Source organism: Chiloscyllium plagiosum, unplaced genomic scaffold (genome assembly GCF_037043375.1).
Source record: "Chiloscyllium plagiosum isolate Xiang-an unplaced genomic scaffold, Cpla_swu_hap1 HiC_scaffold_10, whole genome shotgun sequence".
In the NCBI taxonomy this organism is placed as follows: Eukaryota; Metazoa; Chordata; class Chondrichthyes; order Orectolobiformes; family Hemiscylliidae; genus Chiloscyllium; species Chiloscyllium plagiosum.
Window position 1 is genome coordinate 67,972,436 of NW_028270148.1, and position 16,673 is coordinate 67,989,108.

The 16,673-nt window shown below is 39.7% G+C and overlaps 1 protein-coding gene across 3 annotated transcripts in view; it reads left to right on the plus strand.

Moving 5' to 3' along the window:
• Positions 1-16,673, plus strand: part of rel (REL proto-oncogene, NF-kB subunit) — a 54,270-nt gene that overhangs the window by 33,066 nt on the left and 4,531 nt on the right. For all 3 annotated transcript variants that reach the window (XM_043696054.2, XM_043696056.2, XM_087991413.1), the window contains exons 7-9: positions 1,196-1,300; positions 5,021-5,236; positions 8,639-8,713. In XM_043696054.2, coding sequence (XP_043551989.1) covers positions 1,196-1,300; positions 5,021-5,236; positions 8,639-8,713 — 396 coding nt within the window. The remainder of the gene's footprint in view (positions 1-1,195; positions 1,301-5,020; positions 5,237-8,638; positions 8,714-16,673) is intronic.

The window sequence follows — 16,673 nt, forward strand, 5'->3', positions numbered from 1 at the left end:
TAGCCTAAGCCTGAATGTTGTCCAGGTCTTGCTGCATATGGACATGGATTGTTTTGATATCTGAGAAATCACTAATATTGCTGAACATATCCACTTTTGATCTTAAAATGCAGACAAAGTCATTGATGAAGCAACTGAAGATGGTTGGGTGTCATGAGTCAAATGAGTCACCCTTATTTCCCCTTTTGAGTTCAGCTCTTTTTATTTTCCATGTTTGGACCAAGGGCAATGGGTAAGGTGTTAAGTGGGCCTGATGGAACTCAAACTAATGGCCAGTGAGTAAGTTATTATTGAGTAAGTGCAGCTTGATAGCACCATTGATGACATCTTGCATCATTGTGTTGATGATTGAGAAAACAGGCAGGAACTGAAGTTGCCCTTTGTTTTTTGGACATGGGTCAAATGGCCTCCTTCTGTGCAAGTAGGACTTTTTAAAGCCAAGAAGCTTGAAACACTGCTCCATAAAAGGAGGCACTACTCCATAATATGTGGGGGATATAGAATGGGAAAAGACTGCATGATTTCTGGTTGATCTTTCAATAAACAAAGATGGAATTGATTGAATTGTGGGTGTGTTGAATATGACAAATCTAATGAGACAGTAAAATTTCTATCGACAGAAATATTTTAAACTCTATAGTCTATAAATTAACTGTAGGAGAAAGCAGGGTCCCCATTTATCCACAATTTTCTGCCACAATCCTCCAAGAACTCTTTGAGCCATACAGACTAGTTAACACACAAAATTAAATTGCTGTCCTACGCTAAACTTTAGCTGGGTTGCTTTGCAGTTGCTATAAGTAGACTGAATTAGAGAATGGAAACAAATCTTTATTTTATTATTTAGTGACACAGTGTCAGCCTGGTTCCTTTGTCCAAAAGCATTTTTATGCAAAGTAAATGCAGATTGAGGTTGGATGTCAATGCTCCCTGAATGTCGAAGGCCCACACATTTAGAAAAATTAAGAGACTGCCAGTAAGCCCCACTTCAGCTAAGGTATCAGTGCCTTCCAGAGCTGAGTTAACAGGAGTAACTGAAAATATATACTATCTAGTGAGTGGTGTTACATTTTACTTGGAGGGAAAGGAAGAAAGAAGGAAAACAAATAGTATAGATGTAGTGAGATGAGAATTAGGAGTTCTGTGAATTTTCTTTTGAAGGAATCAGCATTTTCCATGCATTTTGGGTTTGCAGGAGCACCAAATACAGCAGAGCTGAAGATTTGTCGTGTAAACAAGAACACAGGAACTGTTAAGGGAGGAGATGAAATCTTCCTACTGTGTGACAAGGTTCAAAAAGGTAATCCATCATTTTCAGGTTTTAAAATTTGTTTTTTTTTCTTTAATTTATTATGAAGTTGAAGAAAGCTTAAAATTTATTCAGTCATCTGGAGGGAGTGGTGATGATGTTTAAAATCCTTCCTTCTACGATTGTCCTGAGTTGATTTACCTTTTTATTTCTCTTGAAAGATTACACATTCTGTATCTTGATGCATTAGAAATATTGATTAGGATCAGATTTTTTCTTTATTGTGGAAAGTTGAAATGGTAACTTTTAATGTTGTATCACGTGATTTTAGTACAACTTGATGCAGGATATTGGTATTAGTAAATGGACATTTTTGGTATGCAGTGCTACCAGAACATAGAGTGAATTTCGAGGATTGTCTCATTAGGTTTACACAACTCGAGAATATGAATATCTGAAATCATATTATTGAGGAATAAAATGTGGATGTTAATGTTTTGTACCTGTGGGCATCAATGCACACTATTTAATTATAGCGTCACACCCTTCCTGTATGTCATCAGCATACTTGAGAACATATATACAGAATAATCCTTCCAGCGATATTCGGATTGAGGATGTTTCTAGGTTCGAAAGGCTAAAGAAATGTGCAATGATAACTATAGAATATCAAGAGATTGAAGTTACCAGGAAAGATTTTGGAAAGGAACAACCTAATTGAATTTTTTAACATCTGATCAGGATACGTTGTACATAATGGTGATTTTCTTTTTAATACCAAAGGATTAGTGAGATATTAGGGGATTTTTTTTGTAATTTGGAGTAATGAAGTTTTGGAAATAGTCAACATAGAAAGGTAATTGAAAAGTATAATATACACTAATCTGAGATGGCCTAGATTTTGCAGTTGCATTCACAGCGAAAACTATTGGTGTTTGCTGTTGTTACTCTGTGAAATGGACGGTTAAATGTAAAAAGTATGGAATGTGCTCGAAAGTAAATCTTTTCTCCTGCATAGTTTTCAATGATGCAATCAGTGTAGAATCAGCTATTTGGTATGAACTTTAACTTTTTATGCATTAATCTTATTGTTCAAAAAAATGTTTAATGAGGCGTAACTTAGCTTTTAACAGCACTAAGACATAATTATTGCTGAACTACTTCTCTGGTCCTGTTAAACTAATTCCACAAATCTGCAGTGCCATCACCACAGATTCTATATCTAATTAAAATAAAACAACTGAAAATATCATTTTTTTATGTTAGCTCCTGCATTAATCTGATGCAAATCCCAATCTCCTTCATTCTCTATAAGATCATTAAAATTTGATATTTTTTAAACTTCCAGGTTTGCTGTCTGATTGGCTGCTCAGCCTGTTCATGACTCATTGTTTCTGCACACCAGAGATCCCTTTATAGCTGACATCAGAACTAAACTAAATCAACATTGTCTAGGGGAGGTCCTGAAGAATGTGTTCATTCTTACTTCAAGGTCAGGGGTGATGTGATTGCAAAGTCCAAGCCATTTTAGAGAGTGATTATTGCTGAGCAAAAAGACATGTTGTTGATACTTTTCATCTTTTGCTCATCGGGACAAACACAAGAATACCAAATTTTAAATGATCTCTGTAATTTGCACTGCAAGAGAAAAGAATGCTGATTGGTTGGCAGCTCAAATCTGAAAGGTCAAGCTGTAAGTTCTCCAAACACATGATGTCAACAATGAATATGTAGATACAGATGCTTTGTTTCCAAATGAAGTCACGAGAGATTGTATGTAGATGAGAAATAGGAGTAAAGCAAGTCTGGATACTTATGCAACACCACTGGAAATGGTGTGGAGACGAGAAGAGGAGGCTACAGTAGTACAGAAGATCTTCGATTATCCGAAGGACGTGGGCAGGGAGTATTTCATTCGTTCGGTTAATCAAATGGCAGATAACATAATTAGTCAAGCATTGGGACCTTGCAATCTTGTTCTGATCATCCAAAATTCAGTTCATCGAATGTTGGATAATCGAGGTTCATCTGTACTTGCCTTTTCTAAAGGTTAAGTAATATTAAATGTAATCTGTCATGTTTTTATTGTAGTACTGCTGCTTTATGGTGTTTTAAATTTTTGTGTACATGAAGGTTTCTTCTTGCTGAAAATAATGTCACCATGTACCAGATAGTACTGTTTGTTTTGATTGATGTCATAAAAAGTAAGGAATGAACCTTGCTAATATTATATTAAAGAATACTTTGAGTAGTAAAAAGAGCTTAATTTGGCTTGATGCTTGTATGATTCGGAGATTTGAACCTCATGGAACTTATCAAATAGTTTTGAAATATAGGTTTAGGGGAAATGGATAGAAAAAAGTTACAAATGATGATGTACTGAGGAGAGTGAACAAATGAAAACAATTTGCTACAAAAACTCAGCAGATCTGACCGCATCTGTGAAAAGAAATCAGTTAACATTTCGGGTCAAGTGACCCCTCTTCAGAACAATTTGCTAAATTTAGTTAGGAAAAGGTAGAGACTGCACAGGGAACATCATGAGGAAATGGACATTCAATGGTGTAAAAATTGAATGAAGTTATCAGAAATCAAAAGACTGGAATAGGATAGCAAGATACAGCAAAGAGAGTGAGCCAAGGATCTGCCTTCAGGCAAAGCATATGACGATGATGCTTATGAAAGTTGAAATGTTAAATACTTCTCTGGAGCTTGAAATCCAAACCATCAACCTTCATTCAAGGATATTACAGAAAATAAATTGTTAATTGTAGAATGGGGGGGGTGAAAACAAAGGCAATCAGGAAGTTCTTTCTTTTCAGACCATTACAGTGTGGATATTGTCCATTTATATGGCTTGCAGGGTCCAAAATGGGAATAACATGTGAATTAAATTGTCGAATTAGCTTTATTGTCACATGTACTCACATAAGAGAGATGAAAAATTTATAAGTCTCTACTTACAGCACCATCTTGGGCGCAAAGGTACCGAGGTACAATCCTTATTTACAGAATAGACAAACGAAAAAAAAATGAAAGTTACATTACAGCTGTATATGGTATAACCGTAAGTCAGAAAAATAAGAAGCAAAGTTAAAAAGACAAACATCACAGTTTCTTTCCAAAGGTGCTCTGCAGCATACCTGCACGAGGGGTCTCCATGTGGTCTGACCGTGGGTTGTCACCACACTTCATACTGGACCATTGGCATTCCAGCTCCAGCTGCTGGTCACCAGCGTTCCCGCTGCGGCAACTGGTGAGCTGGTGTCTCCACCGACTCGACTTCAGAGACCAGGAGTCGGAGGCTGGGACCGATGTCCGGGGTCAAGGGAAGGGAGGAGAGAGGGGGGAAAAGAAATGATAAAGAAGAAAAAGAATTGATGGAGCAAAGGAGCTCCAGTTGGAGCATCCTACTCTGGTGCTATCTTACTGGAAACGTTTGCCAAATGCTAAGATGTGCAAGAATATTTTTTAAAGTTTAAAATTTATTTGTGGACTTTGAATATTTAATTGTTTCATTTTGAAGCTACAGTTTTTTAATGTAGGATGAGTATTTTTAGCTTGCATTATATTTGCACTTGTACAAAGTCACTGATGGGGTCAATACTGGCTTATCGTATGGGGGAAGGCAGAGACAGGGTGCCAAACTTAATTTATTTTTACTAAAACAGATTTTGAGTCAATTCTGCATTAGTCATGATATTAAACGATACATGGATTTAAGAATTCTTTTACGCAGTGTTGAACAAATCTTAACATTTATGTCCATAGATGATATTGAAGTTCGCTTTTTCACTCACAACTGGGAGGCCAAAGGTTCGTTTTCACAAGCTGATGTCCATCGGCAAGTTGCCATTGTCTTTCGAACACCTGCATATTGCAAAACAAACGTAACTGAGCCTGTATCTGTGAAAATGCAGCTTCGAAGACCTTCAGACCAACAAGTCAGTGAATCCATGGAGTTCAGATACCTTCCAGATGACAGAGGTATTATACATAATTATTGATGTAGAATAGCATTACTTTTATATTTAATAGGCTTATTCCGCAGTATTCAGTTGTGATAGTTATTATATACAATGTTTTGGTACCCAAAGCTTTTAAGTATTGGGTAGAACTTAGCAATTTCCCTAGGAGTGGGCTGACTGATGAGGGGAGCATAAAATTGAGTGCCGTGTTGATGTCATTAAGCTCATCGCCTACCCACTGTTGCTCTTTTTACTAGCAACTTGGAGGGAAGCCCACTTATTCATTGGACAGTTGATGCCCTTACGGCCAGTTAACGACCACTTAAAAACTTAGTTGGACCACTGCTTGTCTTGGTGCTCACCCGGACCAAGTGGCAAGTAACAGCCTTGTCAGCTTTTGTGAAAGTTCCTGTACCTAGACGGGATTTCTGAGCCTTCCCTTTGCAAATGTCCCCTACCAACTGTCCTGCTGAACCTGGCTTGCCCAACCTCATCACAGAAACTTTGGACTCCTGAAACCCCAGTCTCTCAAGGCTGGTTGGCAGTTGCTTCCACTTTGGGGGCTGCCTATAATCCCAGTATCATCGTTTCTCATGATTGGCTAGCAGCTGTTGGAGGCAGGACTTAACAGCCTGAAGGTTGGGTTGAGTTCAGCAAGGGGAAGACAAGGCAAGCTTTTAAACTGGAAGTGGAACATCTCCCTCCATGTAAGATTTGCATAATGCTATATTTTAGGTGTACCTAATGAATTATATTTGTATAGAGTATCTAGTTTTGTCCAGGCAATGTTTTACCTCTTGATCCTGAAGAATCTGATTTGTGTGCAGGAAGAGTGACAGTTCTTCATGTTAGTCTCGACTTGGCATTGAAGCTGCATCCTATTCTTGCCCATTTTGCACTGTCAAGCAAGGATCATTAATATGGGAACACTGGCTACTTTTTCTCTCCCCTCGATTGCTGAGATCAATTTTGTCTCGTATCACTAACTTTCAAAAGACTGGGACTTTCCTAGTCTTTATAGATGACCGATGTTATTTTTTGACTGTAAACAGTTTATAGTAACATACTTCTTTTGACTATCTAGTGGGAGCAGTGAGCTTGTGGCCACAGTGTGTTGACAAGGCTTTTAATCAGTGTTACTTGCTTACATTCATCTTTCGCTTTTAAGTGGTGGGAGGGCCGAGCTATGTTTTCTTTTTATCTGATAAAGCCTAAAGAAATTGATCCTTTGATGTTCCACTTGCAGATAAATATTAAAAATATTACTTCAATTAAAGAGGTGTCCTATCTACCATTTCAAACGTGTTTATTAGATGGAAGTTAAATTTATTATTGTTTCATAGTAATAGAAACCGAAGTAGGCCATTTGGCCCATCGAGCCAGCTCCTCCTGCTTGCATTATCCCCATAACTCTTAATTCCCCAACCATGCAAAATCCATCCAATTGTGTCTTGAATATATTTAATGAAGCTGCCCCTACTGCTTCCTTGGGCAAAGAATTCCATAGTTTCAGTACTCTCTGGGAAAAGCAGTTCTTCCTCATCCCTGTCCTAAATCTACACCCCCTAATCTTAAGGCCATGTTCCCCAGTCCTAGTCTCACCCAACAGTGGAAATAAATTGCCTGCCTCTACCTTATCTATCCCTTTCATAATTTTATATGTTTCTATAAGATTCCCTCACATTCTTCTAAATTCTAGTGTGTACAGTCCCAGGCAGTTCAACCTCTCCTCACAGGATAAACCCCGTCATCTCCAGAATCCTGGTGAACGTCCTCTGCACCACCTCCAAAGCTAGTATATCCTTCCTCAAGTAAAGAGACCAGAACTGCAGACAGTACTCCAGATGCAGCCTCACCAAAACCTTGTACAATTGCAGCACAACTTTCTTGCTCTTAAATTCAATCCCTGTAGCAATGAAAGCCAGTATTCCATTTGTCTTCCTGATTACCTGTTGCACCTGCAAATCAATTTTTAGCGATTTATGTATGAGCACTCCTAGGTCCCTCTGCACAACAGCATGCTGCAATCTTTCACCATTTATTATGTCTAATATTGTCCAATATTATTGAGTGGAACTTAGCAATTTTTTTTATTAGTTACTATTCGGTGGAACTTAGCAACTAATTTTTTTATTAGTTACAAGAAGGTATTGTCCAATATTAGACAATACCTTTTTATAACTAATAAAAAAATTGTTTGAGCAAGGCTTTGTTCCACAAATGAAAGTTTGGGTGATCTTGCTATTGACTGGATGGTTCCAGCAAAATGTGGGAGTCTCTGAAACTGAGAGTTACTCATGGCTAATTAGAATTAGGTCACTTAGACTGTTTTCCAGAATAGTTAAATGGAAAGCTTTGAGTTCACCTATCAAGTCAATCAGTTCTTATAGAGTCATGTGAAAGGTTAATCATTTAAGATCTTAAGTTAGAAAGTGATATTTGTATGGTCAACATCTTGTCCATTCTTATACATTCCTCCATGTATATGGATGGCACCCAGGCTCTATCTTCCCATGGCAACGTAACCACTTCAGCTAAGTTGTCAGATTGTTTATCAGACATTTAGTACCAAATAGCAGTACTTTCCTTTAAGTAACTATTGAAATGACTGAAACCATTGTCTTTTAGCCTGGTAACAAACTCAGTTTCCAAGCCACTGAGTTTCTGTAGTAACTGTTTTGAGGTTAAACCAGAACATTTACAATCTTGATGTCAAGTTGTGAGATGAGTTTTCAGCCAAACATCTGTGTTGTCATTAGTTCCACCTAATTTTGTCTGTCACTCAGCTCATCTGCTACGAAGACACTCATTGTTACCTTTAGGTGACTATTCCAGAATGTTCCTGGCTAACCTCCTAGTTTCTACCTTGTATAACATTGAGTTTATCCAAAATTCTGTTTGCTGTTTCTTACACTGACTTATGGTTCGGATGCAACTCACTCTTAAAATGCACTCATTATTTTCTATCACTCCATGGCTGTGCCCTTTCCTATCTCCATAACATCCCACAAACCTCCTCAGACTTGTGCTCTTCTCTAATTCTGGTCTCTTGTGCCTCCTATTTTAATAATGCCCTCCTATTTTAATTCCAACATTGTTGACTGTGCTTTGAGTTGGCCAGGTGTTAAACTATAACATTCCTCTCAGAATCTTGCTACCTTACTATCTTTTTTAGCTTTATATTCTCTTACCTCTTTAACTAAGCTTTTGGTTCTCTCTCCATAATGATCTTGTGTGTCTCTTTGTCAAATTTCATTTGACATGCTTTTGTGGCATGCCTTGGGACATTTAAAGGTGTGATTTTAAAAAAAAAACTAACTTTGAAAACAAAGCCAGAAATATTCTTACATGTTTTTTTCTATTCATTCACTTGAGAATGATGTTTTAAAATAATTCTTCTGCATTTTTTCTTCTTATATAGATAACTGTTTTTACGAAAAACGAAAGAGGACAGCAGATGCTTTCCATAAGTTGCTGCAGGATTGGGCACCATCAGGTAAGGTTCACAATAAATACCACATCTCAAGACTACGGAGTCTTGTACTTATTTTGAGAATTGCTTTTGTCAGTTTGTGACTATAGCATCATAATAAAACCTCATATGACAGGCCTTTCCCAGCATGTCAGTAATAAATCAATATTCACTGACAAAGCAACAGTGCTGTAGACATTTTACATAAACTCAGGGCATATTACTTCTATCTTTGATTTCCAGGACCTGCTTCTGAAACAAGGTCACAGTAGCCTAGAATATTCGGTGTGACTTTACTATCATAGAGATGTACAGCATGGAAACAGACCCTTCAGTCCAACCCGTCCATGTCGTCCAGATATCCCAACCCAATCTAGTCCCACCTGCCAGCACCCAGCCCATATCCCTCCAAACCCTTCCTATTCATATACCCATCCAAATGCCTCTTAAATGTTGCAATTGTACCAGCCTCCACCACTTCCTCTGGCAGCTCATTCCATACACGTACCACCCTCTGCATGAAAACGTTGCCCCTTTGGTCTCTTTTATATCTTTCCCCTCTCACCCTAAACCTATGCCCTCTAGTTCTGGACTCCCCGACCCCAGGGAAAAGACTGCCTATTTACCCTATCCATGCCCCTCATAATTTTGTAAACCTCTATAAGGTCACCCCTCAGCCTCTGATGCTCCAGGGAAAACAGTCCCAGCCTGTTCAGCCTCTCCCTGTAACTCAGATCCTCCAACCCTGGCAACATCCTTGTAAATCTTTTCTGAACCCTTTCAAGTTTCACAACATCTTTCCGATAGGAAGGAGACCAGAATTGCACGCAATATTCCAACAGTGGCCTAACCAATGTCCTGTGCAGCTGCAACATTACCTCCCAACTCCTGTACTCAATACTCTGACCAATAAAGGAAAGCATACCAAACGCCTTCTTCACTATCCTATCTAGCTGCGACTCCACTTTCAAGGAGCTATGAACCTGCACTCCAAGGTCTCTATGTTCAGCAACACTCCCTAGGACCTTACCATTATAAATCCTGCTAAGATTTGCTTTCCCAAAATGCAGCACCTCGCATTTATCTGAATTAAACTCCATCGGCTACTTCTCAGCCCATTGGCCCATCTGGTCCAGATCCTGTTGTAATCTGAGGTAACCTTCTTCGCTGTCCACTACACCTCCAATTTTGGTGTCATCTGCAAACTTACGAACTGTACCTCTTATGCTCGCATCCAAATCATTTATGTAAATGACAAAAAGTAGAGGGTGCCAGCACCGATCCTTGTGGCACTCCACTAATCACAGGCCTCCAGTCTGAAAAACAACCCTCTTCTACCTTTCAGCCAGTTCTGTACCCAAATGGCTAGTTCTCTCTGTATTCCATGAGATCTAACCTTGCTAATCAGTCTCCCATGGGGAACCTTGTTGAACGCCTTACTGAAGTCCATATAGATCACATCTACTGCTCTGCCCTCATCAATCTTCTTTGTTACTTCTTCAAAAAACTCAATCAAGTTTGTGAGACATTATTTCCCACGCACAAAGCCATGTTGACTACCCGAATCAGTCATGGTCTTTCCAAATACATGTACGTCCTGTCCCTCAGGATTCCTTCCAACAACTTGCCCATCACCGAGGTCAGGCTCGGTGTCTATAGTTCCCTGGCTTGTCTTTACCGTCCTTCTTAAACAGTGGCACCACGTTTGCTAACCTCCAGTCTTCCGGCACCTCACCTGTGACTATCGATGATACAAATATCTCAGAAAGAGGCCCAGCAATCACTTCTCTAACTTCCCACAGAGTTCTCAGGTACACCTGATCAGATCCTGGGGATTTATCCACCTTTAACTGTTTCAAGACATCCAGCACTTCCTCCTCTGTAATCTGGTCATTTTGCAAGATGTCACTATCTAGTTCCCTACAGTCTATATCTTCCATATCCTTTTCCACAATAAATACTGATGCAAAATATTCACTTAGTATCGCCCCCATTTTCTGTGGCTCCACACAAAGGCTACCTCGCTGATCTTTGAGGGGCCCTATTCTCTCCCTAGTTATCCTTTTGTCCTTAATATATTTGTAAAAACCCTTTGGATTCTCCTTAATTCTATTTGCCAAAGCTATCTCATGTCCCCATTTTGCCCTCCTGATTTCCCTCTTAAGTATACTCCTATTTCCTTTATACTCTTCTAAGGATTCACTCGATCTATCCTGTCTATACCTGACATATGCTTCCTTTTTCTTAACCAAACCCTCAATTTCTTTAGTTATCCAGCATTCCTTCTACCTACCAGCCTTCCCATTCACCCTGACAGGAATATACTTTCTCTGGATTCTCATTATCTCATTTCTGAAGGCTTCCCATTTTCCAGCCGTCTCTTTACCTGCGAACATCTGCCTCCAATCAGCTTTCGAAAGTTCTTGCCTCATACCGTCAAAATTGGCCTTTCTCCAATTTAGGACTTCAACTTTTAGATCTGGTCTATCCTTTTCCATCACTATTTTAAAACGAATAGAATTATGGTCGCTGGCCCCAAAGTGCTCCCCCACTGACACCTCAGTCACCTGCCCTGCCTTATTTCCCAAGAGTAGGTCAAGTTTTGCACCTTCTCTAGTAGGTACATCCACATACTGAATCAGAAAATTGTCTTCTATGCACTTAAGAAATTCCCCTCCATTTAAACCTTTAACACTATGGCAGTCCCAGTGGATGTTTGGAAAGTTAAAATTCCCTACCATAACTACCCTATTATTCTTACAGATAGCTGAGATGTCCTTACAAGTTTGTTTCTCATTTTCCCTCTGACTATTGGGGGTCTATAATACAATCCCAATAAGGTGATCATCCCTTTCTTATTTCTCAGTTCCACCCAAATAACTCCCCTGGATGTATTTCCAGGAATATCCTCCCTCAGTACAGCTGTAATGCTATCCCTTATCAAAAATACCACTCCCCCTCCTCTCTTGCCTCCCTTTCTATCCTTCCTGTAACATTTGTATCCTAGAACATTAAGCTGCCAGTCCTGCCTATCCCTGAGCCATGTTTCTGTAATTGCTATGATATCCCAGTCCCATGTTCCTAACCATGCCCTGAGTTCATCTGCCTTCCCTGTTAGGCTCCTTGCATTGAAATAAATGCAGTTTAATTTATTAGTCCTACCTTGTCCCTACCTGCCCTGACTGTTTGACTCACTTGTGTTCTCAGCTGTACCCATCTCAGATCGATCTCTTTCCTCACTATACCTGTTTGAAATGTGTATATCCACAAAAGACTCCTGCCCTAGGTGCCGACCTCTCTCACCCTTCCTGGAGTTAACCCAGGACTGTATCTGAGACTCCCCCCTTCCTATAACTGCCATCCATCACATACTGTTCCTGTTGCAAATTCCTCATCACTTCTAACTGTCTCTCCAACCAATCCACTCGACCTGATAAGATTCGCATCCAACAGCACTTATGGCAGATATAATCCGCAGTAACCTTTAAATTCCCACATCTGACAAGAAGTACATATCACTGCAAAGGCCATTTTTGCTCCTTCACAATCTACAGACCCAGAAAATAACACCGTCTTATTCCTCTACAAACACTCCCCAGGTTAAATTAATAGCTATGGCTTATATTTTAAGTTTAATCAAGAGACTTATCTCCAAGAACATATAATCAAGAAAGAATCCACTATACTCACTACTGCAGCCTTTCTCTTGGACAGACTTAAAACAACAATTAACTTATCTGATTCTGTGCTGTGAACTTCGCCCAACAGTTCCTCCAAGACTAGTTGCGTATTCCACTGTTTGTTAATTTTCCCAGATGCACTCACGATGTCCAGCGATACACGAATTCAAACAGCAAAGGCGGTAACTGTGCAGGTTTTTTTTTCTCTCTCTCTCTCTCTCTCTCTCTCTCCTGCACTGTCTTCACCATGTGCTTCCTTTGTCTGCTCTTCTCTCTTTTAAATTGCTGTGGTTTTGACTTTTCTTTCTCAAAGTTCCAAAACAATTGCTGCTCCTGGAATTCAAGGAAATCACCTCCAATACCTAAAATACCTCAAAAAAAGGAGCAGCTCTTACAGCCAGAAATTTTTTCCGTCCTCCATCTTGGATTACCCAGAATCCTCTTATAATAAAAACTGTAAACATTATTGGAATTATAAACTACTGGGTGTAGTGTATACTTTTTTTTGTAGTAGCTTGCACATCAGCCAAAACGAAACATGTTAAAAGAGATTGAATGTCAGGCTTGAATATAGGTTCAGAATCATGATTTTAAGCTTTGAAGACTGTAAACGTAAAATGTAAATGCCAATGTCTAAATTACTGCCAACTCATCTACACCACCACCTAACTTCTTAATGGTGACCCCAACAGTGAACATCAAACCATTGCCTGTGTGCCTGTCTTTGAGCTTCACTGGAGATCATCCCTTCAAGAGCCTCCAAACTCATACTATCCCAACTCCATCCAATTTGCTTTTCTACTCCTTCCCAAGATCCACCTAAAGGACTGCCCTGGTTGACCCATTGCCAGTTCCTGCAAACAATTTTTTTTCACTATCTTGGCTTTACTTTTGTTTCCTCCCCTTTTCCAACTTCTTCACACCCATGTTCATGACTCACCCGATGTACTTCATCATTTTAACAGTTTCTAATTTGTTGGCCCTTAACATCTGCTCTTCGCCATAGGTGTCTGATCTCTACCCCTTCATCCTGCACCAGGATAATCTGAGGGTTTTCTGCTCCTTCCTTCCTTGAAAGGAGACCATCGGACTTTATCCAATTCAACCCTCCTCCCAGCTGCACATTTTCTCACATTGAACAATGGTTCCTTTAACAGTGTTTACTGCCTCCAGATTAAAGTGTTACAATGGGTACCTGCACCTGTGAGTCTTGGATATTTGTAGGATATCTTGAACATTCTTTGTTCTAGTCGAGAATGTGGTGCTGGAAAAGCACGGCAAGTCAGGCAGCATCCATGGAGCAGGCAAATCGATGTTTCAGGCAAGAGTTTTTCATCAGGACTTGCTCTATTCTAGATCTACTCTAGCTCTTTCTCTCACTTTTATATTCTGGTTCATTGCTATTTTCTGTTCTCGGCTTGAACTGAGAAATTTCATCCACTTTACTTTTAATTTCCACCCTGCTCTTACTTTCAGGTGGTCCAATTCCAACTCCTCCTCCCTCAGATTCATTGTTTTCATCGCTCTAGATGGGCCAATGACAAATATTCACTACCAACTCATAGCTACCTTGACTACACTACCTCACATCGTGCTTCCTGTCAGAACTCCATTCTGTTCTCCCAATTTTTCAGGCAATATTGCATCTGTTATGATATGCAAATATCCAGACTTCTGATATATCTCCTTATTTTTGCAACTGAGAATTACTCCAGTCATGATTGACAGAATTCTCAAATATGTCAAAATTATTTCCCACATTTCTGCTCTCATCCCTTCCCTTCCCACCCAGAACCATGATAGAGTTTCCCTTGTCCTCACCTCCACTGCACAACACCCCAGTATTTAATAGACCATGCTCTGTCATTTCTGCCTCCTCGAGCATGTTGCCACTACAAACTATATTTTCACTTGCCCTTCAATTTTTATTCTTTCATAGCATTGCCAGCATTTGTTGCCCAGCCCTAATTGCTCTTGAGAAGGTAGTAGTGAGCCAGCTTCTTAAACTTCCAGTGTTCTGAAGGGACCACTCTCTCTCAATCCATTTTTCAGTCATTCCTAACACATCCCTCCCCTTCTATGGCAGCTTTGTACCTAAGCACAAGAGTTGCATTGTCTGCCCTTTACCTCTCACCTTGATATCCAAAGTCTGAATCATTCCATTCAGGTAAAACTATGATTTATGTGTACTACTTGCAATTTAGTACACTCTATTTGATGTTCACAAATTGGGCTGCGCTGCACTGGGAGTCCAAATACAGATTTGGTGACCACTTTGTGGGACATGGATTATTCCTGATGAAGGGCTTTTGCCCGAAACGTCGATTTCGCTGGTCCTTGGATGCTGCCTGAACTGCTGTGCTCCTCCAGCACCACTAATACAGAGTCTGGTTTCCAGCATCTGCAGTCATTTGTTTTTACTGCTTTGTGGGACATATCTGTCCAATCCCCATTTGTGGCCCCAACCTCTGGTCAACTGTCATTTTAATTAGGAGAAAGCAAGGACTGCAGATGCTGGAGATCAGAGTCAAAAAGTATGGTGCTGGAAAAGCACAGCAGGTCAGGCAGCATCCGAGGATCAGGTTTATAAAGGGATTGAAAAGGTTAAGTGGGTGATCAAAAATCTAGCAAATGGAGTACAATGTGGGAAAAATGTGAAATTATCCATTTTGCTGGAGAGAATAAAAAGGCATTCTATCCAAATGGTTTCAAGCATAAGCCCTTCATCAGAAATTTTCATTTTAATTCTCCATTTTGCTTTTATAATCTGTCTGACTTTGGCTTTCTGCAAATAAAAACTTGAGTAAGTGGTTAGCACTGCTGCCTCACAGCGCCAGGGACTGGGTTCAATTCCTGCCTTGGGCAACTGTCTGTGTGGAGTTTGCACATTCTCCCTGTGTCTGTGTGGGTTTCCTCCCACAATCCAAAGATGTGCAGGTCAGGTGAATTGGCCATGCTAAATTGCCCATAGTGTTAGGTGCCTTGTCAGGGGTAAACGTAGGGGAATGGTTCTGGGTGGATTGCGCTTTGGAGGGTCGATGTGGACTTGTTGGGCCGAAGGGCCTGTTTGCATACTGTATGAAATCAGTATCGAATCTAATAACGGCTCATCTTTCAACTAGGCACGTTACAGCCTTCAGTTTATAAATTTGTGCTCCCATTTTATTCATTTTCCTCTTTGGAAGTTTCAATTTCAGTCTCATCTTCTCCTTGTTTTCACTTTTGGATATAGCTGAACATTTGAGACACATCATTTGTCCCATTACCACTCTCTTTAGCCTTGCACAGCAACCCTTTTCTCATTTAGCAGAGTTGGTGTGAACGATCCACTTCCTGTTCGGCAATGTCAGTACTCAACATTTTAAAATATACTCAGATGACTTGGTCAAAGGGACTTAGGGTATGGTTGCTCAGTTTGCTGATTACACAAAAATAAATAGTAAAGTAAGAATATTCTGAGGACGATATAAAAAGGCTTATAAAGGGATTGAAAAGGTTAAGTGGGTGGTCAAAAACCAGCAAATGGAGTACAATGTGGGAAAATGTGAAATTATCCATTTTGCTGTAAAGAATAAAAAGGCATTCTATCCAAATGGTGAGAGATTGCAGAGCTTCAAGATGCAAAGATCTGGGTGTCCCTATGTATGAATTGCAAAAGGCTAGAATGTAGGTACAGAAAGTAATTAGGAAAACTAATAGAATGTTATCACTTTATTGTTAGAGGAATTGAATACAAAATTAAGGAGGTTATACTTCAGTTAATGAGAGCAATTGGAGTACTATTTTATTTAAGGAAGGAATGTAAATATGTTTAAGCAGTTCAGAGAAGATTTGCGAGGCTAATACTTAGACTGGGTACTTTGTCTTATGAGGAAAGATTGGACAGGCTAGGGTTGTTTCATTGGAGTTCAGAGGAGTAACAGGCGGTTTGATTATTCACATAAGATCCTGAGGGGTCTTGACAGGGTGAACATTAGAAGGATAATCCCTCTTGAGGGAAAATCTCGGACTAGGGGGTCGTTACTTAAAAATGAGGGTCACCTTTTTAAGAGAGATTAGATCATGTATTTCTCTTAAAGGCTTATGAAGTTTTGGAATGCACACATTAAGTTTGCAGATGACACCAAAATTTGGAGGTGTAGTGGACAGCGAAGAGGGTTACCTCAGATTACAACAGGATCTTGACCAGATGGGTCAATGAGCTGAGAAGTGGTAGATGGAGTTTAATTCCAATAAATGCAAGGTGCTGCATTTTGGGAAAGCAAATCTTAGCAGGACTTGTACACTTAATGGTGAGGTCCTCG